This window comes from Papilio xuthus, unplaced genomic scaffold (assembly GCF_000836235.2).
Source record: "Papilio xuthus unplaced genomic scaffold, Pxut_1.1 DF827756.1, whole genome shotgun sequence".
Taxonomy (NCBI): domain Eukaryota; kingdom Metazoa; phylum Arthropoda; class Insecta; order Lepidoptera; family Papilionidae; genus Papilio; species Papilio xuthus.
Window position 1 is genome coordinate 2,780,871 of NW_013530893.1, and position 27,937 is coordinate 2,808,807.

Below are 27,937 nucleotides of genomic sequence, written 5' to 3' on the forward strand. Positions count from 1 at the left end.
GCAAACTTAAAAATAACTATCTATATACTTACTGCCCAACACTATTTCCAAACATGCTACAAAAATGCTTTTTACTTTTTAATTTTTTTCCAACAAACTTTTCAAATATTGTTTTTGGAGTGAAAACATTTAAAAAAACATACATATGTTGTTTCTAGTATATTACTTTCTTATCAACTTCAACTTGAAAATTTAATGCAAAAAATCTTTTAGCACGTAGAATAAATTATTTTCCATAAAATCAGTTTTACTTTTAGTGTCAGGGAAAATCTACTTTTTGTGAGGATTCTTAATAAGATAAAATATAATCGATTATAAAATGCTTAAATTAACAGAAAACTTAAATTGAAAGTGTCGTGGGCAGATAGATTTTAATGCAGACTGGTTAAATTTTTATAGGTGAATCACACAGCCCGACAAACTTATTCGACCCGGTGGTTAAGTAAAATTAAATTAGCTTACTAACCACCCTGTTACTGTCAAAACAAGACACAAGATTATTGTCGCTGTAGACCGACAAGGATATCTAATCTGGTCATCAGTCAAAGTACGATAGCTCACTAGCGCCCCTTGTCACAAGGATGCTTTACTTACTGTAGTGTAATGTTTTTTTTCTTTTAATAGAATTTTTTATGCCCACTCATTTATTCTGGCATACTAACCGCAGTAGCAGTGTTCATCGGTCCAGATATGTTTGTTTAAATATAGTCGCCTTTTCTATACCGTGAGAAGTTTTACATATTTTTCTAGTAGACTTAATGGCAATGACTTCCACTCACCGGGCCAGATAAGTTTGTCATACTAAACCAATTATAAATGTCAAACGGAATGTGACATTTGTCAGTGCGGCGCCAAAACATATGAAGGCATCTGCCACACACACGTGTGTAGAGTATAAAACATTTATTATTTTTTTAATAAATATATAAAACCTCTTTAAAATATAAAAATAGCTCTTAAATTGAGCTCCAAAAATCGATATCAAGATACATTCAATATATTATATAATTGACAAGTGTATAAAAAAAAAACATTTCGCTTCGCAAATTCTTACCACAATTAGAGAATAAAAATACTAATAAATATATTCTGTAACCAATTATTTTTTTCCTTTTTGTACGCAGTTTTTCATATACCCAGAAAGGCCATACTTACAAAAGAAGTTTAATAGTCACGCAAACAGGCCCTAAGTGTAGATTTAATAAGAAATTAACTATTAATTAATTATCAAGCATTTGATATTGTATTGTTTTTAGACAGTTTTGACATGACATGAGTGCGAGTGTGTGTATGGTAAGAGTTTGCAGCGCCACCTTCAGGGCTCACTTGACATCAGGGGGAGCGAGGACTGCGGGCTGGGGGAGCCCGGGTACGAAGCTGGTGTTACTCTCTTCGAGGATTTTCTTGTCCTCTCTTCGCTTTTTGAAACTGCAAAAGTATTTATATTACTTAGATTTTTTATACTATCACTTATTAGGTGATTGATGAAAAGAGCTACATCTATTAAGATATGTAACCCTTTTCAACAGTCGAAAAGTAAGGATAGTACTAGTGAGTAATGGTTTGTATATTGCTTTTTCTTGCAAGACCATGACCATTCAAAGAAATATTCATATTAGAAAGGTAAGTTTCGCTTAAAATCTATCTTAAAATAGCTACGTACTACTAAAAAAAGAATTGAACAAAAACTAATTAAAGCATTCAACAAAAAATAAGCAAATAGCAATTATTATGCTTCTAGTAATTTGAGAGCAAACAAAAATAAATTATTTTTAGAGAGATAGAATAAATTATATATAACGATTCTCTCAAATAACTGAAAGCAATGTAAGCGCGAGCCATTTGTATCCCAAATTAATGTACCACGACCAACCACCACCGTTCGACTCATTCGGCGAATAAAGTTACATCTCCTATGAGGTAAAAGGTTTTATGTACAGATGTAACTATTTTCGTCGATTGTGTCTGGTATATATCAAACTCTGCGACATACCTCCCATACTAAGCGGTATGGTAATGATGACGGGTGGTGACAATATTATGGAAATAAAAAAAAATAATTTAAGTTTATATTTAAGTCAAAATATAACGGATTGATAGGACATTAGTGTAAAAAACATATTCCGTGTCCCTTTCCCTTCCCAATTCCTTCCCCTTCTCATGTTTTAAATGCATAAGAAAAAATTAGAAGAAAAGTTATATTTTGACTGTTTTAAATTTGTAACCAATAAAAAAGTATACTGGTAAAAAAAAATCATTAAAATTTGAAGAGCTATTTGGGTCCAATATTAAAATTCTAAAAATCTAAAACTGTGGAAGTATTTTCATAAATAAAAATAATGTGTGCATAAAAATGTAAAAAAAAAACACTCCGTGATTTAAAACACAATCAAAACAACATAAAATCACTCGTAAAATTACATAAAGTACTCACCAAGCCTTTATTTTCTGATATATGTATATTGCCATCATGGGGAATGGTGTCATAATGGCCACTGACACTGGGACAACTGGAAAATATGTTAATACCGCTTAATACGACTTATAATACATTCCAGCTGAATGTCGTATAATTTCATTATAAATATAATACCAATTATTGGGAATACTGTCGGTCTCTTCGATGTCGGTGAAGACAGACAAGACAGATATGATCCGACAAGGATCATGTGACACTTTTTCGACATTAAAGTTGTCAACTTCCTTTACTTGAACTTGTTTTTTAGAGTATCATTTTTACCACATATAATGAGATCGTAAAAATGTCACACAAGTTTGTCTAACTATATAAACTAGCGATCGCCCTCGACTTCGTTTGCACAAAATAAAGAAAAGAAGACTATTATATTCTTGTATACATCATATAGTCCGTTAAAGTCCCGTCAAAATCCGGTCCAGATGTTCCGAAGATTATCCGTAACAGATGCGTACATACAGACACTTTGAATTCATCAACATATATGTATAGTTACCAGTGGTGAGATCAGCTTCAGGTTGCGGCAGCGTGTAGCGCAGCAGGAAGATGGCGATGCCGGTGTTGGTGATGCCGGTCTCTATGGAGATGGCGAGCGCGTCTGCGTGCGGCTGCCGGCACACGCGCCCCGCCAGGTACCCGAAGATGTAGCCCAGCCACGGCACACCCATACCCGCTACTATTATCTACGAATACATGTACAGTCAGGGTCATCCGCGGTCATTCACATATAGAAAAAGTGCCTTATTCCTTGCAACGAGATAAATTCTACTACTTCTTATAAAATTTCTAATTGATTAGTCAAGTCATTGGTAGTAAGCAAATTTAAAAGCTGTTTTCCATAGGTTACGTCAACGTCTTAATACATTCGACACGTCTGTAGTTTACGGTGGAATATCACCAGATTACCCGATAGTACATCGTGGAATATAATATCTTAGGGATAGTGACGAAAACGACCATTTCGACGAAAAGAGTTACATCTCAAAAGGTTTCATAAGAGCTAAATCTCTTATGAAACCTTTTAAGATGTAACTCTTTTAATTAGTTTTAAAATAAAAACAAAAATCGAACCATCCGATGAAAACAGTTACATCTATTGTTAGATATAACTGTTTTCGCTGGACATGTCAAATAACAACAAAATATCCTTACCTCCCAAGTGAACAGTTCAAAGATGTACAAATTAGTAATAATAGCGAAGACAATGATGAAGAGCAGCAACAGAGTGGAGAACCCTTTCAATATCCGCACCATGAAGGCGGAGAGGCGCGGCGTGAACTTCTGCATAGCGAGACCTATAGCGAGGGGCACCACCAGGCCCGCCACGAACATGCCGATGTGTTGGTACGGCACCGCTATGTTCGCGTTACGGAACAACAACTGGCCCAATGAGAATAACCACAGAGGCATGAATCCTGCAACAAGTTTATAATGTTTCAGTCTTATTTGTCTTTTGGTTTAAGGTTTTTATTAACGATTATTGTTAGTTAATGAATAAAATCTTTTAATCGTAACCTAACCTATGTTATAAATGCAAAAGTTTAGATGGATGGATGTTTGTTAGAAGGTATCTCCGGAACGCCTCAACAGATCTTGATGAAATTTTACACACATGTAGAACATAGTCTGGAAGAACACATAGGCTCCTTATTAAATTTTATTTAAATCCGCGCGGACGGAGTCGCGGGCGACAGCTCGTTACGCATAATTAAAAAGTTATGGTTTGATTTCTTTATTAATTAAAGACCAATTAAGTATTTATTGAAATGGTCAGACAAGTGAGATTACTTACCGAAAGCGGATAGTGTAGATATAGTGGTCATAGCGAGGGACAGGTTGAGGTTTCCACCGAGTACGAAGGTCCAGATGTTGGACGCTCCACCCCCCGGGGCCACCCCCGTGCAGAACATGCCCAGGTGCATCTCCGGCAGAGTGGGGAAGATCAGGAAACCCAGACCGAAACACATCTGGTACAATGATAAAATTTTTATTTTACTTTAGGAATACAGGAAAAATACAGTAAAATTTACAACAAAGAAGATTGTTCTTCACATTATTACTTTAAAAAAAAACTGTTTTTTTTCATCAAATATGATTCAAAGTTAAAAAAATGTATGTTAAAAGTATACGGTTAACTTCAGAATGTACTGTTAGTAAAAGTTACATTTCAACGAAAAGAGTTAATAAATCCCATAAGAGATATAACTCTTTTCGTTAGATAGTTCGAAGTATACTACTTTATACTCACCAGTGGCATAAAAACAAACTGTCCACAGAGACCGATGATTGGGCCGATAGGTCTGCGCACACACTCCTTCACTGTGGGCCAGTCCATCGCACATCCGAAGTTTATAAAGATTAACGACACCTGAAAATTAATTTATTTCTACTTTCAAATATGTAACAATTACAATCAAATTAAAATCAACTAGAATGAAAAACTTGGAGATATTGTAAAAATGAACTGAATAAGCAAATTATAACAATGGGGAGAATTGCTCTTTGTTCACTACAAAAACGCTAGATATACAAAAAAAACTTTATTTTAGATATACAAAATAAAAAGTGCTCTTTGGAATGTAGTCATAGCAACGACTTCTGACAAATTATGCACGAAAATTTCCAAAATAAGTAATTTTTTAAATATATTTTTCACAAATTATTTATAACTAAAAATAGCTTTATTTCATCTGGGGATGTATTCCGGCTACGGCGCACTTTTTTTAATTCTTTTAATTCGAGCAGTCATAAAGAATACATCTTTTTTAAATCGCTACAACGACGTATAAAAACTTCATGTCAGCTGACTATTAACAGAAAATTGAATAATCTATCGCCACTAAAACTTCGTTTTAAATTATCACATTGGTTAGTTTAAATATCACTAAACATACAGAAATATACTTACGAAAACGGCAACACTGGTGGTGAATATAGTGTCAATGACTCGCTGAGGTCTCAACACGGTGACAGGCAGTGTGCCGTTCACCGGGAACTCTGTAGTACCACGCTTCACTTCCAGGTATAAATCCGTACGACCTGGACACAATTTACACTAAAGGTTCTATTGTCACTTACGTCTTTATTCGTGGAATAAAGACTCAACTGTCTTACTTATTAGTAAGAATCAAAGCAGACTTTTTTAATTTCAATCAATTAGGCATCCACGATGAAATGGAATAAGAGAGAAACAAGCGTAAAACTATAAACGTACGTACACAGATACATTAAAACTAGAAAAAAAATCAATACTTACCAAGAAATTCAGCGGTGACCTGAAACCGTCCCTTCCAATTAGATGCAGCCTCGTCCACTCTATACGTTGAATTCCAATCTCCGTAGGCCACGTGGTGATTCCTGGATTTTATCTGGAACTCGTCGGCTGGCTGTAACCCATCACCTGGGGAATTTAAACGGTTTAACATAATAAAACTTCAAGATTTTATGAAAGCTGTACAAATAAAATATTTTTTTTAAAAGTGGCAAACGACAAAGCGGACACCTGGATTCGCTGAAATACGAAACGACCGCAAACCTATGACCATTCGTAATTCCAGATGCGTTGTTTACGTTTAATTGACGGAGGAGATGTCGCACAGAAACATTTCCCCTTCCTATACGTCCCCTCCTCCGTAGAATTCATATCCCTTCCCATCCTTTCCTTATAAAAAAGGCTGGGAACATTATCATCATTCCTCGTGCATAAAACAAAGGATTGGATCAAGTTTCTGGCGTCAGTACGTTCCCATTGTCCAAGTCATGCGTGTGCATTCAACTGTTGTGTCTTTCGTTCACAACCCCAGTTAACACCAAGTTGGATCAACACAGGCATAGCAAATGCAATAATTAAATAAAATTACCTTTAACTTCAACATCGATGAAATCATAATATGCCATGTGCAGACTAAGATTGTTGGGTTTGAATGTGGCGAGGAGGTTCGGCGCCGACTGGCACATCACCCAGATGGGGCATAGTGCCAGGATGTACAGGATCACGATGTGGAGGGGCCATATCGGACACATGGCGCGGCCCACTGGAATACAAGACAGACTTTTACAACGATAAACCATACTATGTGACGAAAAGAGTTACGTCTTTCATGTATCGCTACCAGATGTTTTCGTCGTAAATCCCGACTAAAACTCATATAACTGCCTTAAAATAGTACAAAATCGATATTTAAAAACTATCATTTATTACCAATGAATTTCCTTTTCGTGGTCCTTATAACCGTATTTATAAAATATATCTCTACGTTGTGTTTTTTTTTTATTAAAAGGTAAATAGCATTTGTATGCATAATACAATAGTAGTGAAGTATATAAATAATAAAAGGTTACATGTTAATCGTATATTGAACTCGATATAAGATAAATGTTAGTTATTTTAGTGTTCACTTTACCTGGTATAAACAATAAAATCTTTTCTCTTTATAGTAATATTAAAACAATGAAAACCCAAGGTTAATTATCCTCTTTACTTATAAATCTTAACAGTCCTCTGATTTCGTAAAAATATGTACAAAACACTTCAAACCATTCATTCTTTTAGTCCAAACAAACACTTATGTATCTCAGACTGTACAAAGAATTTCATTGTTACGACATATAGAGCGATTAATGTCTTGCTCAGAAAACAATCGCATTGTTTGAGCATATAATTGTTGTATGTATGTCCCATACACATTCATACAGATGACAGATACATTTATTAACGTCCACACATGTTAGGTTTTGAAAATTGCAGACGAAACACAGGGCTGTATTAATTCAGTGGGACGTCGCGGTGGTAAGTTAACACGATCCCGTGGCGTCCCACATTATGGCTATAAGGGAACAGAGGGGTTTTGTGGGTATGCTCCCATTCGGGGAGAGAATCCCACATAACTACCGTGCCTTCCCCGAGGCACGTAGTATGACTAAAGCATTCCCCTCAGAAACAAAAAAACGGCTGTGTTATTTGTAAAGGGCGCCCTGATGCGAAAGTCAATTTGGCGCCCCCAAAAATAATACGTCCATTGGCTCGTACTCATACTCATACGTCTCTATGTTTTGGCGCGTCAACGACCCGCAACCTTTGGACCCTCACGTTAAGACGGCCCAAGATTGACAAAAACGCTTTTCTATAAATAAACTTAATGTCCTAACAAGCTGGGATTTGTTAATTATGCATAACCTAAAGTGTGTGGTTTACATAAAACATTTTACATTTACGGCGTAACTTAAATATGTAATTAAAACAATTTGGAATCAGCAGTTTTCGTGTGACTATTGGAGTTTCCATTGCAGATATACATATACAAAAACATTGTCTTTGTCTCATATAAAGGAGATGACAGTGTTTTTTGCATGTTTCGACAGTGAATACCTTCGGTGGAAAACTTATTTTAAATTTAAACAGATTGGATACGAATAAATTCGTCGCAAATTTAGTTACGTTCAATAAAAACTTGACTGAATTTATCTACACTAATTACAATATTTATCAAATAATTAAACATTTAAAGTCGCGTGATAATCTATATCTCACCTTGCTTGTTACCACTTACATAAAAACCAAATAAATACCTATACATTCCATATCACGTCATTTCATAAATGAATTTCAATCCCCAATTTAACTGCAAATTTTGTTATCATTTAAAAAATTGTCATCATCAGCTCACTACATGTCCCCACTGAGTAACTCGGAGCCTACCCTAAGTTAAGGGTGATTAGGCCATAGTCAACCACGCTGGCCAAGTGCGGGTTGGTTGACTTCACACATATCTTTGAATTTTTCTCAGATACGTGCAGGTAGCATGTTTTCCTTCAACGTAAAAACGTCGGATAAATGTACATATGTAAATCGGAATTCGAAAAACACATTGGATGGCGCGATTCGAACCCAGGACCTGCAGATTGCAAGTCAAGTGCTTAACTCCTGAGCCACCGACGATTTAAAAATAATAATATATTTAAAAAAATAGTTACCGAAAATTTATGTAAGGACTTGAAAAATTACAAAAAATTCTATAATTTACTCAGGAATTTGTAAGTTAATCGTCTAATCTATTATATTAATCGTTAATATAATAATCTAATAATATATGTTATCTTATATAATATAAAAAAATAATTAAATAGCAATTCATTGTCACTGTTAATTTTCGTCTTGTCGTTTATATTTATCACATAAATATCAAATATCAAAATCACGCGCAAAGAAAGCTAATCAATTCACCAAAATGTTATTGTCCGAATTTATTTTTTAATATCACAGAAATTGCAAAAAATAACCAGTCACCACATTCGTCTAAATAGCGTCATATCTAATTGCAGATGTGTTGCCTATCTTGGGATGGGAAAGGAGACCAAAATAAGGCCTTCAGCAAGCAAATTTTATAGTTTTTAAATATTATAATAAAACCTGTTCACATATTATTTACGCTGAAGTATAGTGGTGGTCAGATTTTGTGAAAAACTCCAATTATGTCTAGAGCATCTTGGTAGAAACATATATGACCTATAGTCGACATTCTTAAAATTCTTAATGGAGAATGGTGGATTATATTTAATAACTAAATTGTTAAGGTCACTCACTTTTTCCTCCTTTTCACTTCACTAATTAATCACAATATCTTAAATATTTTTTTAATCATTTACTAAGACGTTGATTAGTCTACCAATTACGATTACTACTAACTGTATATTCAGTGGTTCTCAAACTTTCCGACCAATCATTATCTTAGATGTTTTCAAAGTAATTGATATAATTACATTTGCTGTAAAATTGTCGATCGTGCACGTGAAATAGCCTCTCGTGGATTTTGTCACGTACTGATAACAACTGATAAAAATGTATTTAGCATAAAGTCAGTGATGGATCATTTAAAAAGATATAATCGAGTGGTATTGCTCTTTTGTATACAAAAATTACATGACTCATGAGCATTACCGGTGCCACAGGTGAGATTTTCTTGGCGCCCATTTTGAGTTTCGGGGGGAAATCTTCCAAAGATAGAGTCTTATCTTCAGGGGCGCCGGGCACTTTTTTATATCTGGCGCCTTTCGTGGGCGCCCCATTTTGTCTTATTAACCTAACGCCGCTACTATAAGCGAAAGGAAGGCATCATACTAAAGTCGCAATCTCATTCGTCGATAACTCGGTCTTTATACACCATGCAGATAGTCTCCGATTATGTGCTAACGACTAATGAAAATGATCGGTCATGCGGGGACTTTGCTCAGACACTAGACAATTTAAATAATTATTTCTAAAAATATTGCCGTTTCATGATTTCCCTTTGAATAAAAAATATTATATAATTGTGTAGTCAATTATGATGTTTCATTTAAGATTTCAAGAAGTTTGTAATTGGTAGATGGCACAGGGTTTCGTCAGCAAACAGATCTTTAGTCTTAAGTTAGCCAACCCTGCTCTAGGGCATTAAAGTAACGCTTATTTATAACGATAACTGGATGTTATTGAATACATCCGTAAACCGGTTTCTGCTATTAAGATTGACCTTGTAACTTGCATAATACGTGCACAGAGTAAAAATGAATCAATGCCCGACATTTTGATGTCTATTAAACATAAAAATATGTCGAAAATTACATAGGAAAATTAGTATTATAAAACTATATGTTTCAGAGAAGACCGTTTTGTTTATAATGTCCTGTGTATTTACTTATGTATATGTGTATTGCCTTTTATGTAGATTTAACATTTTATAAATTCATGAGTAATTGTGTTTACAGCTTGCAAGGCAAAACAATTATGAAGTATGTACAGGATGTTACTGTAATTTAATACTATCATATCCTTCTTAGCATTCTTTAAGCATACATTGTATAGCTTACACACTGTATTTGTTGGTAAAATTATTGACTTGATCTCGGGAATCGTCAGAATACACATTAAAATTAATAAAGGTTACAGGTAACGATCAAAAACAAAATCCTATCGGATGAAAAGAGTTGCATCTGTCAGATATTTTAAGAGATGTAACCTTTTTCATTTGAAGTAGATACTCGGCATAATTAGCAATTTATAGCATTGATATTTTTTTCTGTCTTGGTTAATAAGACACGTATATTTATCATAAAGGTATGATTCTATTGGCCCGCACCGGACGCACCGCACTCACGACCAGTAACGAATTTTAGTTTGCTATATATGAATTTACAAAGCGCAGCGTGTATCATCTGCTTCGCCCGCATCGAAAGACAAAGGAAATCCGTTTAAACGGTGCGTGCGGTTCGTCCGACGCGGGCTAATAGACGCGTACCTTTGAGGTCATCATCATCATCAGCTCACTATACGTCCCCACCGAGGGGCTCGGAGCCTACCCTAAGTTAAGAGTAATTAGGCCATAGTCAACCACGCTGGCCAAGTACGTGTTGGTTGACTTCACACATATCTTTGAATTTCTTTTCAGATATGTGCAGGTTGCATCACGATGTTTTCCTTTACCGTAAGAACGTCGGATGAATGTACACATGTAAATCGAAAATAGAAAAACACATTGGTACACGGCGGGATTCGAACCCAGGACCTGCAGATTGCTTGACCACTGAGCCACCGACGCCTTTAAGGTCACATGTGGTTAATTAAATGCGTGTATAAATGTAATTTAATCCTCATATTACGTGAGTATGCATTAGCCAAGAAAATAGGAGTTCATTTTTATAACGAGTCTACGTGTTACTCTTTTTATATTATTGATAACAAGAAAGATAAAGTATTAGTGCTTAGCACTTACGTATATTTGCTGTGTATTTTGGTATCATCAAAATGTTAGGAAGTTTAAAATTATTGTAAACTATAGAGATCACGATTTTAAACATTTGCATATTAAAAAAATCGCACTACACTACGGAAATGTACTTTGCTTATTCGAATTTATTGAAGCATTTTAGAGAAAAAAATAAGATTAAGATATTCAGAAAACCTCAACAATATTCTAATTTAATAAGAATTTATTCAATAACTAGCTGTCGCCAGCGACTCCCTCCGCGCGAAATTACAAAAACTTAATAAGTGGCCTATATATTGTTCCAGTCTATGTCCGATCCGTTACGCATTTCTGAAGATACTTTCTAACAACAATCCATCCAAACATTCGCATTTATAATATTAGTAAGCTTCAAGAATGATTCGAAGACAAACATACAAACTACATTTATAATCTTCTTTTTCTTTCCCATGTTACATATATTGTAAAATTCCATATCTTTATACAAAATTCTTATAAGAACGCTAAAAGTAAATTGTATTTAAGCAACCTAAATAGAAGATTCTATTAATTGAAAGCCATTTATAGTTTTTCAGAACACCTTTAGATAATGATATATACTTCTTGCCAAGAAAAATAAGTCACGTCTTCACTATCAATAAACACTCTGTGAAGTGCTTGAGTCAATATTGCGTTACGCAAAGTATTTTTTTAAAGATAAAACTAGAAAAAACTTACATGAAAGATAAATAAAAAATATCTAATCAGATTTATTTTATTTATGCAGGCGACTGTACTTGTTAGTACAGTCACAATCACGTGCAGTTCAGTTTGCAATTCGTTCAGTGACGGTATGATTGTTTACATAGCCTTATTATGAGATTGTTGACAGTGAACATCATTTCATATCGAGCTACAGATATAAAACACATTATTTTTTTACTCTACATAGCTTGGTTTAAAAAAAAAGAATTTATTACTCACACACAGAAGAGTTTTTTTATCGGTAAAATGATTCAGAATGAGTTTAGTAGTTTTTGAAATTTTTATCAAGTTTTTATCTTTGTAAAAAATGTGATAAATGGTTATTTGACGAATATCTTATAAGTAACTATCGGCCGCGACTTCTATGAGTTCTTCCAGACTATTATCTGTAATTCTGTAGATGCCTTCTAACATCCATCTACCTATACATCTAAACTTACGCATTAGTAAGAAGCAAATTTGATTTGTCATTATGACTAGACAAATACAAAAAAAATAAGCATTATTAATTTAATTTATACATACATTTGGTAAATTTGCATCGAACATAGCGTTAAAAAATGATTACTGCACTGATTCTGCAGTTTTTTTTGTATAATAGCACAAACGTATTAAAAATTATTGTTTTATTGCAATAAATTTTAATTAATTAATTTAGAGCGTCAGTGCCTCACGGATCAAGCATTTGACTTGTGCAGGTCCTGGGTTCGAATCCCGCCATGTACCAATGTGTTTTTCGATTTCCGATTTACATACGTACATTTATCCGACGTTTTTGCTGTGAAGGAAGTAAATTGTGCAATTATTTGCACAAATAAGTAAGAATTTATAAATCTTCAGATTTTTTTATATAGCCTTCGATTTTCAAAACTATCTTGAAACTTCTCTTTGAAAACTTTCTAAATGCATCAAAAATATCGCCAGTCTTGAGGGTCAAGTAGTAATTCTTCTTTATTTGAAAGAAAATGCTTATAAATATGTTTTAATGATGGTATTCAGTTAAACTGTTCAGTTTTCAGTTTTGCCTATGCTCTTTAACTGTACAGTTAGACTTTTCAAACTGTACGTGTGTAGCCAGCTTTAAGTACAACACAATAAACGTTGATTACATGTTTATAAAAGTGTTAATAACATTTAAATGGAATGAAAAGAATATAAAAACCAAGAGATAATTTCCTACCAGATCGTTTAATCAACAATTTCAAGTAATAATACTACTCTATTCCTTCGGCTTCGCTTACAAATTTGAATATTGTATAATGAAGTGCTATATTACTTTGGAAGTACTTAAAAGTTGGAATAATTATGAACCGAATACTTGAACCGAAAATTTTGTACACCTTTTTAAGGATATTGCGCAAACGTATGATCGTGAAATTTACGGAAAAAGATAAAGTTAATGGAAAAATAGTGCTTTACGCTATGTTTAATAAGAAAAAAAGAAAATTCTACGTTCTAATATCGACCAATAGGCGACCGCGAAGTTGTGTGCTAAAGCTAGTGGTTACAATAAAAGGTCATTGTGTTTATGTCAGTAGAAATGTAGATTATTTAAGTAATATTGTTTAGCATGACAAACAGTCAAAACGTAATCGTTATATATATAGCGGGGTCAATGTCTTTGATAATATCTTAGCAGCGACTGCAGCATATATTATAATATATTAAAAAAACTCAATAAAAATAACCGTATATACAAGTTTCTTATATTGTTAGACTGTACGTATATTTTTTTTCAAGGAATATATATTGTTATTGAAATAAATATGGGTGATTACGGACAAAATAAACATAAATTTCATATTTTATTATTAAACCAAGGAAATCTGTTTTACACTAAAAATACTTTGTTAAAAATATACCACGACATAAGATTTCTCAACTGGCAACACTTTTTTGGGATCGGATTTTATATTCACTCATAAATAAATAAAAAAATTCAAATTTGGAATTCAACAACAGACAGTCGCGCGCAAATTATTTAAATTCATTGATTTAATTTCATTTAACAATACAGATCTCAGGACAAAAAATATATACGGCCAGTATTTTTATAAAAAAAATATTTTATAATTTGTAATAAATATTTATGTGAATCGGCCTACGAATTATATTACCTTTAATTTATAGTCAATGTTTTTTTGATCATATCGACCCTCTATAGGCCCCTATAAAATGAAAAGAAAAAAGTTCCATCTTATTATATATAATATCTAAAGACATGTAACTATTTTCGTAAAACATTTTGCAATATGGACTTTTCTTTACAATATGTTTTTAATAAAATATATTCTTTACATTGAAATTAGCAAAAATTAAAAACTCTGTTTCGATATTTTTTCCGGGAACATTTTCGCGATATCGTAATGATGTTTTTTATTTATAATTAGGCTGCATTTTATCAGTCGAGGTGAAGTGTTATCAGTTACACTGCAAATCGCATATTTAAGCAAAAACATAATATTAATATATAAAGATATGTATGCAATATTATAGGGTAAAGGTTTATTACCTTATACCCTTGATCTTTTACCTCTGACATTTTGATCTATATTATAAAAACTCTTTTGATTGCGTTTGTTGAGATTTTTAATTAAGAAATATTGAAACTTTTTTCTAAATTATTTCACAGCTAGCTGTCACCCGAGACTCCGTACGCGCGAAAAAACAACCTTAATTAGTAGCCTACGTGTTCTTCCAGACTATGTTCTACATCTATATATCAAATTTCATAGAATACGTTGAGGCGTGATACAAATACCACCTAACAAACATTTGCATTTATAATATTAGTAAGACTAGAAATTACTAACTAATTTTTTGTCCCTGTACCTAAGTAAATCCGGGGTAAAATGCAAGTCAAAAATATCTAAGGAAACTTTACCATATTCATGGTATAGATAATATTCAAAGGAACTCAGAGTGGTGAATGAATCGTCAAATTCTATAAATTGTGTTGGGTTAATACACAATCATTTGCCATACAGGATGTGACGTTCGACACAAATTCATTCAGTTATACGTAAAACTGATACATTTAAAATTTAAATTCAGGCTGTAAAAGCAACACAATAGTTTTAATTTTTTTTATATCTTAAAATGGCAATTTTTTGTTTTTTGTGACTGAATTGCAACTGTTTGCCTCAAGGAGGCATTTACAGCTTCACCGGGCTTAAGGTGGCCGAGCGCAGATGGCACTTAGCCTAAACCTCGTTTAAGAGTAACTAAGCTACAGGGCTCCCTCAGGAACCTCGGCTCGGGCCGTTACTTCTTTATTATTACCGGATTGGGAGGTTAAAGGATTGGGAGTCAATTTCTTGTGTATTGTAAATCGCCCGTAAGAAGTTACACTGTTTAGTAAAATGTTTAAACTATTTGTCGGCCGAATTAAAAATTTTATTTTTAGTTTTGCAACAGTGGAAGAATTTTTCAAACCGGTTCAGTAGTTTTGAAGCCTATTCAATGCAAACAAATAAACGAATCTTTCCTCTTTATAATATAAGTACAGATAACATAAATAATACGACTTTTTTTTAAAGTTATGGCAAAACCTCTTTGTTTTGTTAAAAGCTCTTTTTACTCTTTTAAACGTCATGAAGGAAACAAATTGGAAAAACTTATTTGAATCATAAAATGGACAAATTATTTGCTCAAACTAGTCCTTATTTACTTGTAGTAAAAAGTAAATTACTATTTAACCTTGAACTGCTGCAGGACACAGTAATACAAAGTATATTTTAGCCGAAATAAGTATTCTATAACAGTTTCTAGAGTATCAGAAAAAAAATAGACAGTAATATAATTTTACATTTTTCTTCGACCATAGTAAAGACATAAAAATACAAACCACCATAATTGATATTTCTTATTTGAATAAATTATCCAATAAGATAAATTTTAAAACAAAACATCTAGACACTTCTGACGAAAAGAGTCACATATCTACCAAGGGATGTAACCTTTTTCATCACATACGTCGATTTTAGAAAGTTAAGTCAAACTTATAAACGCGATAAACGTTGCTTAACCTTACCAAAGCATGTTGTTACTGTTACATATATATACCGGAGTATGTATTAAATATTATGTAGTATATAAACGATATAGTAACATCACGTGTCACCATAATATAGATGATGTAACACTAAACAGGCTCGTATAAGTGAAAGTTGTTAAAATAAAAACTCACATTAGTTGCGAAACCGAATGATAACGACGACCGAGTTTTGCGAGTCGCTCGCTTTAACTGACGGTCAAGAGTTCATTTTAATTGGTGTTGCCATAAAATATTATAAAAATTACTTATTAACATGAATTCGTTTTTATTTCCTACCAAATTCCTTGTTATTGTTTTAGTAATATGTATTACTAAATATAATATTACGTAGAATATTCGCAATTAAAACGCAATTAATACAGTATCTTCAAGATTTACTAAAACCAATATCACAATACGGAATAATTCAGGATTGAAATATTATTAAGAATATTTACTACTACTTTCTCTACAGTTATAAAATAAAAACTATTTCTTACTTTATTTCGATGGAAAACTCCCCAAATCATGGTAAAATCTCATTTAATGGTAACACTGCACTAAGTTTGCATCTTTAGTGATACAGCATTCCCCTCTCTTATTCTCAAGGTTAGAAGTTTTTTTTCTGGAATACAACTTTGTTTTTATTCCAAACTGTGTAATTTAAGTAACATACTCCATGACAAGAAGTAATAATCAATATTTTTAAGTTCCTACTGCAGACTAATGCATAGTGTAGAATTTTTATTTGATTGCTTGGTTTAAAATAAATTTAATTTAAATTTGAAAAAAAAAACTTCAAATAAAATGACTTCAAGAATGCTATTATTAAAAAATATAATAAAAGTAATTATGGACCTAATTTTGTAACAGAAAACACTGAAGTGACCTAAGTTAACACTAGTTTACATCTTAATAAACAAATTAATGATCTAAAAGCTAATTTAATTAACCTTAGGTTAAAATTTAGGTTAAACATAAAAGTTTGAAAGGTAGACAAATATTAAAAACAAACACAGAAAATAATTAAATAAAAAGATATACTAGTTTATGACTACATTCAGAACAAATAATCAAATCTCTTCTAAATAGATGGTGCAGAGATGCTGCATTTAGTTAGAAAGGAGATCCTTGGCATCTTATGATACAAGTATCTCAAGTTCTACAGTCTTGCAGTATCTTCACCCTAATTTAACACTATGAGTTAATATTGATAAATAATCTTTAAGATGACTTTAATTTGAAAGCATGTTATTATTAAGTACTATTAGAAGTATAAGCAAATTGGATAAAAATAAACTGCTCATTTAATTCTTCTTTTATATAAAAAGGGATATAAAAAATGAGGTTAACATGTAATGTGCAATTACCTACAACAAAAGATAATTTTCGAATCTATTCTGAAATCAAAACATGTAAAGACTTACCTGGTTATGCAATACCTCTAGTACAAGCACTAGATTAAGTTACATATTGCCGTAGTTTTCATTTCAGGTATAAAAAGGTATTGCTTGCGCTTGTTAAAGAACTCAGTAGTTATGTAAAAGTTTGTAACTAATTTTAGATAGTTGAGATAATTACATAAAAGTTTTCGAAATGTGCCGGTCAAATTGAATACACAATAACAATAAATATGAAGCATAAGAACATGTATATAAATATTTAAAAAATATTTAAATAATTATTTCAGTAGTATACGTGTTTTATTCAAAGTAGGTAAGTATTAAGAAAAACTTACAGTTGTTTCTGTATAGGTCCTCAGCTGAAAGTTGTTATTGGGTTTTAATAAACTTTTGAAATAAACGGTGATATGTTAGCATTAAAATAAATAAAATAACTTTAAAAGCGAATAAATTTAAGCCTTCGAGCCAGAACACATTTTCAATGATGTTAATGTCAATGTCAAATTGACAAGATGTCAAGTCGGTTCAAAATTCAAAGAGTATGATACAGACAGAAAGAAGCGATGTCAAAGAGAACATAATGGAAAGTTTCCTCGTTGGGCATTCACTTTATAATCTGCCAGAAAGTGAGATAACTTTTTCGTATCAAAATAAATATTAAATTGCACCCCTCTATTATTCATGATTGTAAAATATAATTTTGTGTGAAATTTTTGAACCACTAATCATAGAACGAAAATAACATAAAATGTTTCTTATTTTTTTGCAGATTATCAGTGACAGAACACAGAAGTGACAACTGGAGAGTTTTGATTTTGAAAGCAAACGTCAATCTGCAAATGTAAATGCGGAATGCGGATTTATTTTTCATTTATGTTTATAACGTTAACCTTTCACTTCAAAACTTGGAATTACGATTAATACTTACGACTTCGAGGTGTAAAGATATCTTACAGTCTGTCCAATATCCACGGTGTTTTATTATTTTTCAACAAGTAAAACCTTTATCAGACATCGAGTTCTAGGAGTGAATCCATTTTATATTGCTTACGTACATAATGGCTAACCAGGATAAATCTAATTCCGCGACTTCAAGTGTTAATCCGAGTGCTTCACAAGCTCTGCAAACTACAGAAGATGAAAACCAAAAGTCTTGCTGGGTTTGTTTTGCAACAGAATCTGACGACAGATTAGCAGCATGGGTGCAACCCTGCAAGTGCATTGGCACTACGAAATGGGTGAGTAAAATTAAAGCAGAATTTTAATCTCAAAACATATTAAAAATATCAATCAACATAAAATAAACTGCATTATTTGTCATGAAATATTTAGGTACATAAACATATACAACTGTAATTCTGCACAGAGTACGTAGCTTAAAGGTCATGGTTCTTTTTAATTAAACAAAAAATTACTCTTTTGTTGCTTTCAGAACAAAGTTTTTAGTTCCTCATTTCTTCCATTTTTTTTAGGGTTTAAAAATAGTATGATTTAATCTACTATACTTAAATCTATTAAGAGAGATACATTTATTATATTTGTGAAAATGTATGCCATTAGACTGACTATACCAACTAGACATTTAAATTGTAGATCGAAAAAAAAATATGTGTAGGTATTAAAATGTTTCAATAACAATGTACAAAGTCAATAGTATAGTAGTGTTAGGCAGAAAAGGGCACCCTCCTAAAACATAGAAAGAATGAGGATAAGGGATTCCCCTTCATTCGATCTCTTTAAAATAAGACAATAATTTTTTTAAGTATTTTCCCATATATAAAAATAGGACTGTTTTAATAATTATATTCTCACACGTATTTTTTGTAATTCCCTTATCATGATGGATATCTCTTTGTTGCATTTAAAAATAGCTAAACAATGTTTTTTAATAAAAGCCTGTTTGTTTACATGTTTATTTTCCTGTTGATTCATATCTTTATCATATTTAACATGTTTGTTGTTGTGTCAACTAATGATTGATTGTTAAGTTTAAACAATACTTTGTTCGTGAAGAAAGTAGTAAATAGTTTGCATTTGTTGTTTTTTGTTCTTGCGAAAAAAGTATTTGTAAAGATTCTAAAAATAAATAATTTTATTTATGATAGATTTAAGATGTCACATGAGACATGGTACATGCGGTTTTAAAACACAAACATTTGCCTATGCTCTCTTCCAGACAGTGCAATATATCCATAACAAATTTCATCCAGATTCTGGCAGCCGTTCTGGAGACACTCCACAAAAAAAAAATTATAAACAACAAACATCTAGATAATAAATTACTTTACCTGTATGTAGTTTTAAAAGTTTAATTATTCTGCATGTGTTTGTTTTATTACTACAATAGTTTAAATTTGCAGTTACAATGATAAACAACAAATCATCAAACACATATTTTAAAATAATAAATGCCATAAAAGTTATAGTTTTTAATAAAGAAGTCATGCATATATTTCATTTACTACTTATGAAACTAACTCTCAAAAAATATAGATCTACCAATACAATAACTTAGTAGTCTTAGGTATTCTGAAGGTTCCAAAGTCTATGTTAAAACTTTTTATTAATATAACAAAAGATAGTAAAAAATGTTACTGTTAATTTTTACCGTCAAAAGACCCCTAAAATTGTTATGTAATTTAGCCAGGACAAACTAAATCCTAAAGTTGCATTATTCGGTCAAATTTCAAATATTTCTTATTGTGATTTAATACATTGTTACTAATGTTATATGCAATAAATATTATCTGCTTTTGATAAGTTTTTGGTGTTAATACCTTTATCATATTAATTATTACTGTGGTTGATAAGTACCAATTGATATGGAAAAAAATAATAGGTTTTAAGAGTACATAATTAAACATTTGTTTACATATTGTTTGGTGAGTACAAACACTATTCGGAACATATGTTACTGACTTACTAAAAAAGATATATAATTGCCAGATTTAGTGGCATTTGTCGGGTGAAAACATTTCTAAATTGTAGTGGCATGTAGCTTGTAAGTTGAATAACTTCAAGTTTAAGAACATTATGAAGTAATAAACATCTGTGTGAAGCAAAACTTTAAGTAAAATTAGAGATCCAAAATTTTAAGACGCTACACAAATCCCTTTTTATTAAAAAAAAAACTTAGTAAATACCCTATTTGTTCCACACTATGATCTACATCTGTTTCAAATTTTATCATGATTTGTTAATCGTTCTGGAAATACCTTCTAACAAACATCCATCCATCTATACATCCAAACTTTTGCATTAGTAAGATTTTTATTTCTCTAAAGATCTCTTTTTTTTTAAAACTGTTCTGAAAGATGACAAAGCCTTTATACAGGTAGTTTGGCAGGGCAGGGGAAACCTATGATAACATCATGAACACACTTAAAAAGCATTATCACCTTGTAGTTTAAATTCTTTCAGGTACATCAAAGCTGTTTACAACGTTGGGTTGATGAGAAGCAACGGGGCAATATATCGCGTAAAGTGCTTTGCCCACAGTGCAAAGCTGAATACATTGTTGTGTTCCCCTCAATGGGTACATTTGTAGCTTTGTTGGATGCACTCGAGGAGATTACACATAAGATCAGTCCGTTCATTGCTGGTGGGGTGCTTCTCGGTTCTATATATTGGATTGCTATTACGTATGGTGCAGTTACTGTTATGCAGGTATGTTGGAGTCTATATAATAATCCTTATTTAATGTTTTTTTCTTGTATCTAAGTATTTATGTATGTAAATGTGTTTCTATTTTTGTGAGTTCTTTTGTAACGGCTAAGAGACTAAATGAATGACACAATTTTAGCAAGTGAGGTGTCATTTGATTCTTATACCTTTCTCGAGTGTCATAGGAGTACTATCAGATGGAATGTTTAGTAACTAACAAATTACATTAAGATGTCATTACGGGGTACGAAAATTAAGGTTATAGAAAAATTAAATCTTGTAATACAATCACAATAATATTAATAGTAATAGCTTTCTCATGTTATATTAGATTTACTTTTACAGCAAACAATCCTTAGACCTAAATACGCCCAGCTATAATGTGGGTGCCTTCAAGAGTAGGGTGATTATGTATTTCCTAAGCTAATGCGTACCATCCTTTACATAGCCATTTACTATCAAGTGGGTTTGTGGTCAAACAATGGTTTATTCTATATAAAAAAAAATTGCTTCACAATAATTTACGTGCATTTAAGCACTTACCCACTTCGTTTTGGTAACAAGCTTGAATATTTTACATTATAATGCTTTGTATGCGTATATTATTTGCTTTGTAAATTCATAAATGTTCGAAAATGTTGTGAGATGTTGAATTGGTCATGTTGTTCGTGTTTCTATAATTAGCATATGTGAAAAAATAACTGTATAGGTTTTTTGTCATATTTATTTGTCATTTCATTGACTTGAACGGTATTCTCGTTGAATTGCGGCTAGTGGGTTAACTGGTAAAGTTTACACAGTTTTTTAAAACGATCAAATATTTTCGTTTTTAAAGTCAACTTAAGTATGTCGCCACTGACGGGCGCCTACCCAAGTTTGGGATGACCAGGCTATTGACAACCAGCTCGAACTAGTGTGGGTTGGATAAAAAAATATTCTTTATAAGCAATTTTTTTTTAAATAAAATACTTTATCGGACCAAAAATAATTTTTCACAAAATTCACTTATTTCAAGTAACTAGGAGAAACAATAACAAAAGTAACCCAGTGGGGTTTTGCTAATCTAGTAACTGTGTGTCGGGTTAATTTTTTTTTTTTTTTAGCGCGGAACTCCACCCCTGGTGCTCCGATTTTGATTTTTTACTATAACCAAGTTTGTTTCCATTACAATTTAAATGATATAGATGTATATTTATAATTTTAATTAGGCCTGTTTTTACTTTATATCCGCGTACAAGTTCCTAGTTAATAATTCCGGTGTATTTATTTTACTTTTTATCAAAAAAAACCCTGAATAAACCAATCGCCGAACATATACCAAGGTTTCTTTTTTAAATAACCAACCTTTTATTTTACGTTATCTTACTCTTACTAATTTATAAATGTGAAGGTTTGGATGGATGGATGTCATTGAAGGTATCTTCGAGAACGACCTTATGGATCTCGTTGAAATTTGTCGATGTAATTGTTGTTGTAATGTATGTTATTTTTATTCCGCGCATACGGAGTCGCGGGCGACAGCTAGTTTTGCATAAAACTACAATGAATTGTAAAAAAAACTTTCTTTATGAATCACACCGTCTATTGGTAAAAAGGTTAAAAGTAGTTTTTTTAGTCCATTTTAAAAAAGTCAGCTGTGACGAAGACTTTATTACAGTTTAAAAGTCATTACTACCTAACAGAGATAAAAAATTACAAACATGATTTAAACATTTTACCTTTTGTTGTGAATATAATGAAAGAGATATTGTAAGTATAACTTTTACCAGCGACTTCGTACGCGCGGAATTAAAAAAAAAATAAGTAGCCTGTCTTCTTCCAGACTATGTTCTACATCTGTGCCAAATTTCATCGAGATCCGTTGAGTTGTTCTAGAGATGCATAGTAACAAACATCAATCCAAACTTTTGCATTTATAATATTAGCTGTATATTCAATATGACCACAGTTTTAAGTTTATTTTAAAATATCCAGTTGTAATGTAAACAAACAGAGCGGTTATCTTTTGTTTTTATAACTTTCTCACGATAAACTCGTAAATGCAGTCTTTTATTTAATTTTTAACGTATCATTTTTATTTACAAGTATATTTTTACGTATAAAATTTGATTAACCTGCGGTTTCTGAGACCAAAATGTCTGTAAATGCATCATCTCTTTTATTATCTTTGACAAAGGAGAGATAAATCTTATAAACGTAGATTTTGATCTGAGAAACCTACTGTAAATCACATATATTTTAACATATAATACAATAAAAAATGAATCTATCTGTAAAATTTCATCACCGGAACTCTTTTATAAAGAGAACGTGAGAGGCAATTCACAGAAACAGCTAATTTGACTGAGTCGATAAAATTTGTTTGAATGTCATTAAATTATTTATGAATAAAGGCAAGAATATTTATTACAAAATGAAGGCAGAATATCCCTTGGAATATTTCGATTAGATTGAAAGTAAAAAAGAAACACACTAAAAGTACATTTTGTTCACTTCGTACAAATTGTCAGCCATCAAATTTATTCCGGTTTTTGTTGTCAAAATTTGGTCACGCCTTTCATGTATTGTTAATTCAGGGTTGGTCATGTCAGAATAATGATATGGCGTACAAAATTTAAGCCTCAACTGTTAGTAAATACCGAATTAGGTTATTTTTAACATGACCTTAATTATAACACATCTATTCTGCAACATTTATCAATAATATTTTTCTCTTCCGTCTTATGATGTAAATATTAGAAGTAAATTCAAAATAGTTTACTAACTTTTACAATAATCTTTTTCAAGAATTTGTGCTCGATCGGATATCCGTACCCTTAACCATAAGGGTTCATTTAGACCTAAGCCAGAATCGTATGAACAACATTCGGCAGTCGCTTGAGAGATAATCTTATGGTAAATACAATAAGTTATATAAAATATTGGTTGACTTTTCCAGGTGGTGGGACATAGAGAGGGTCTAGAGATGATGGAGTCAGCTGACCCATTGGTCTTGCTCGTCCTCCTGCCAACGATACCCGTCACCTTGATCAGTGCCAAGATGTACAATTGGGAGGATTCGGTGCTTCTCTTCCTGAGGAAGTACTGTGCTAAAATACCCGCTCTAACATACATACTGCCCTTTGGAAAGTGAGTACACATTCAGTCATATTTATGCCTTTTTCTTTGTCGGGATATGTAGGTATAGTTATTTTCAGATATCTTGGTGGCTCTTAACTTCGCGTGAGTCTGCGCAGAACTCAATAACCTTGGGTTGCTAAGATATTTGATAAGAACTATAGTATGTCTATCAGACAATTCTGAATTCACTATCTTCAGTATTATTTTATTGATTAAACTTATTTAAGAATTGTGATGGCGATCTTAAAATCTGATATATATCGTTTAGATGTCTATTGATCCATTTCGAGAATAAACAGATTTTTGTAAACTTATTTTTACTAAGTATCCGTCCGCAAGGAATTAAAAAAAACCTTAATTAGTAGTCTATTTGTTCTTCCAGAGTATATTCTACATCTTTTCCAAATTTTAGCTAAATGCATGCAGCTGTCATATAGATACCTTTTAACAAACATACATCCATGCATCCAAACATTCGCATTTATAATATTAGTAAAATTAGTAAGATATATTGTTTACTCTGTTTTCAGTGTGGACGGCGAGAGAAGTGCTTTAGTGACTGGTCAAACGACCAATGCCAATAATACAGAGACGCATTTATCTCCGACAAGGATATTCTGTTCCGCTTTACTTTTACCCACAATATCTACTATAATAGGCAAACTATTCTTCCGTTCTATACAAAATAATCTTCACAGAACTATACTCGGTGGTTTAACTTATATTACGATTAAAGGCGCGTTAAAAATCTACCATAAACAAATGCTCTATATCAGACATTCGAGTAGGAAAATACTCGATTACACAGAATCGAATCTTAAATTGTACAGAGGAGCTACGAATGTACAAACCAATGAGAATAGAGACGATACCGAACAAGTCGTTTGATCGATTAAATATCGATTTTTAATTTTGATAATCGATATTTTTAATATCGATTTAAATCATGTAAATATTAACGATAACTGTACTTATGTTATGTGATATTTTGTGATTTTATGTAAATATATTTTATCGCTGGATTTTTATTGACAATATCTCTCTTTATAGAAATATCTAGAAAGCCTGTGTATTATAAATGTTTCTAAAATTACTTGAAATACATATCTGTCTGTTGATATTTTATTGCGTTTTTAAATTTATAACCTAAAAATTTTATTTTCAATCGAATACGATACGAAAATCACTAGAAATTGTACATCTTTTTAAACCAGTGAAGGAACCAAGAAATGAGAAATTTTAATACTAAAACTTATGTAAACAAATCTATAGACAATAATTGACAGCCATTGATATAATTTCTCATTTCCATTGTATTCGAGTATACATTATACGCGTTCAATAATAACTATTTCTATCTATTGAGTTCTTTATAAATTTTTGCTCGGAACATCGTACGAGTGGCTGCGCAAGCGCAGAACACGATGTTACGCGTGGGGAATAGAGGGATGCGGGGGGAGAGCACTACGCAGGTGACCTTGAGCCATATATATTTTTTTTAATTCTATCTTAAACTACAAGGATATTGAAGGCTGACATGTCTTGATTCATATTCTTCCTACAAGTGTCATAACTAATACCATTGGGTTTTGAACGATAAATCGTGGGTTTCTGAGACCGAAATTTTCGTTTAATAAATATTGTCATCTTTGTTTTGTCAAAGATGTACGACGAGGAAGACAGTATGTTTTATACAGAGGTTTTGACGGCAGAAACCCACGCATAATCAAACAATTATTTTTTAACTAGCTTTTGCCCAAATACTAATAAATATAGACTATGTTAACTCAGTGATTACGTAGGTTTCTAATTATAATATAATTTATGAAATCGGTCCAGTGGTTTTTGAGTTTATATGTTACATACAAAAATACAATAAATAGACTAGCGGTGGCGCGCGAATTCGTCAGCAAGGAATTTAAAAATAATATTATAAGCAACAAAATTACATCACGTTCTAGAAAATGATTTTTTTACGATATTACAAACAGATACAAGCAATTTTTTAATTGTGAAGAATTACTTTTATTGGGTAATATTTTGGTACGGTTAACAAACGCTATGACGTCATAGAACTAAAGTCTTGTTGTTTATTGCTTACATCGAATTTGATATTTGTATTTGCTGTCTTGTTTTGTCAAAGAGAGTGAAAGAGACGACAATATGATATTGGAGTAAAAATACGGTAATGTATTTTAACATAGTAACGTAATCTTAGTGTTTGTATGTTCATACATATATGTAATATGCTTTCTTAGTAATAAATTGCAGTAAATAGATTTTATATTATGATATAAAAATATGAAGTTCACTTACCGTGGGTTTCTGAGGTCAAAATTGTCCATTTAAAACATTATTATCTCTGTCAAAGGTGAAATATAAGGTGATGTTTTATATAGAGATTGAAGTATCAGAAACCCACTGTTATTGAGTGTTTAATCGTGCCTTTCTGATGAAAATATTATGTATATCACTTTTGTACTAATACTTTAGTCTTATTTTTTAATTGTATGTACTGATTTTTGTATTTTTAATGTTATGTTTTTAGGTGCTATTCAGTGGATGTAATAGATTATTTATTTTTGGGTCTTTTTTTTTAAACTTGCCAAATATATTTCATTTTACTCATATAAATTATGTTTGGAAAGGTCTTTTCATTTTAGACTTTTTGGTGATTAAATTAGAGTTTAATTTCCAATGTACGTGTTAAATTTCGTTTTATATTTTAAGGTATTTGTGATTTGCTCTAAAATAGTTCAAGTAAAGGTTCTTTGTAAAATTGAATTCACATGATTTTTACAATTATTGTATAATGGCCGTTATGGTTTTAAAATATTTGAGTTAATATACAAACACTTTGTTTCGTCTATTGATTGTAAGATTATGTTATATATTTTTCTAAACACATAAGGGGGCGTCCATAAATTACACGAGGTGTTTTTTTTAAATTTTCTGCCCCTCACTTGGTGAAATTATATTCAACCCCGTCCCCCACCCCAATCAACGTGAGATTTTTCAAAATGTGAGTTTCTTACGTAAACTCGTTGGATTGTTATTGTTAAAAGAAAAAAAATTTGCTTCGTGCTTTTGCTTTTTTTTGTTTCAATCAGAAAAAAATTGCGTGATATTTGCAGAGATCCCCCCTCTCTCCAACGTAAGATTGGAAGAAGTATAAAGTATGGACGCCCCCTAAACTTTGTCTGCTAGACTGAATGCCTCTAGAGCCCAGTTATTTTTCTGTATATTTAACTTTTTAATTAAATATATTGTGAGTTGTATAGTTGGATTAAAGGTATTTTTATCAAGACTGTTTTTTTTATTTATTTCTTAGGCAATGTAACAAAAATTTTACTCTCCAAGATTGCAATGGATTAAGCCCCCGACGCAAAAACGACGTGGTATAAGTTTGACGTGCCTGTGTGTGCCTGTGAATTAGTCTGGAGTGTTCTTAGCTATGCTTGATATAAATCGGTCCAAGATGGCCGCCGCAAAATGGCGGTATATTGTAGCAAAGTTAAAGAGCGTTTCCACTGCTGTTATTACAAAAGTATATTGTAATTGCTGGTAGAACAATGTGTTTCGCGTTATAAATATGAACTAGAAGTCTACAAACTATCTCGATGATCTGAATCATTATCTAAACGTATAAAAACTTAGCTTTGACGGCGTTTGCTCTATCTAATATGTTAAACTATACAATCGGATTATAGATAATGTCTAGATATGATACGTAAGTATATAACCACTTGAATAA

The 27,937-nt window shown here is 31.9% G+C and overlaps 2 protein-coding genes across 6 annotated transcripts; one reads left to right on the plus strand and one right to left on the minus strand.

Moving 5' to 3' along the window:
• Positions 1-251: 251 nt before the first annotated feature.
• On the minus strand, positions 252-17,888 carry LOC106116383 (ileal sodium/bile acid cotransporter). 5 transcript variants are annotated; one of them, XM_013310201.1, is made up of 11 exons: positions 17,736-17,888; positions 6,337-6,510; positions 5,733-5,876; positions 5,385-5,515; positions 4,725-4,844; positions 4,269-4,443; positions 3,629-3,891; positions 2,973-3,159; positions 2,435-2,510; positions 1,994-2,001; positions 252-1,428 (listed from the first exon to the last, which is right to left on the minus strand). In XM_013310201.1, exons 2-11 carry the CDS (start codon positions 6,497-6,499, stop codon positions 1,316-1,318), a joined length of 1,380 nt encoding a protein of 459 aa, XP_013165655.1. In that variant the 5' UTR covers positions 6,500-6,510; positions 17,736-17,888; the 3' UTR covers positions 252-1,315. The 5 variants fall into 5 exon arrangements, with proteins under 5 accessions (XP_013165655.1, XP_013165653.1, XP_013165656.1 ...); XM_013310199.1 differs by lacking the exon at positions 17,736-17,888 and adding an exon at positions 16,498-16,574; XM_013310202.1 differs by lacking the exon at positions 17,736-17,888 and adding an exon at positions 16,151-16,212.
• A 307-nt stretch (positions 17,889-18,195) lies between these two features.
• Positions 18,196-25,393, plus strand: LOC106116425 (E3 ubiquitin-protein ligase MARCH5). The gene is made up of 4 exons (XM_013310257.1): positions 18,196-18,638; positions 20,821-21,066; positions 24,002-24,192; positions 24,714-25,393. Exons 1-4 carry the CDS (start codon positions 18,459-18,461, stop codon positions 25,069-25,071), a joined length of 975 nt encoding a protein of 324 aa, XP_013165711.1. The 5' UTR covers positions 18,196-18,458; the 3' UTR covers positions 25,072-25,393.
• The last annotated feature ends 2,544 nt before the right edge of the window (positions 25,394-27,937 follow it).

What these genes read in the sequence shown, in the direction of transcription:
- LOC106116383 (XM_013310199.1), bottom strand. An exon ending in AGTTTGTTTTTATGCCACTG is followed by an intron (nt 4,444 to 4,724) that starts GTGAGTATAAAG and finishes TCATTGTACCAG; the next exon opens with ATGTGTTTCGGTCTGGGTTT. An exon ending in TGAAGCTGATCTCACCACTG is followed by an intron (nt 2,511 to 2,972) that starts GTAACTATACAT and finishes CATATTTTCCAG; the next exon opens with TTGTCCCAGTGTCAGTGGCC.
- LOC106116425 (XM_013310257.1), top strand. Translation starts at nt 18,459, where the DNA reads ATGGCTAACCAGGATAAATCTAATTCCGCGACTTCAAGTGTTAATCCG. An exon ending in GTGCAGTTACTGTTATGCAG is followed by an intron (nt 21,067 to 24,001) that starts GTATGTTGGAGT and finishes TGACTTTTCCAG; the next exon opens with GTGGTGGGACATAGAGAGGG. An exon ending in TACATACTGCCCTTTGGAAA is followed by an intron (nt 24,193 to 24,713) that starts GTGAGTACACAT and finishes CTCTGTTTTCAG; the next exon opens with TGTGGACGGCGAGAGAAGTG.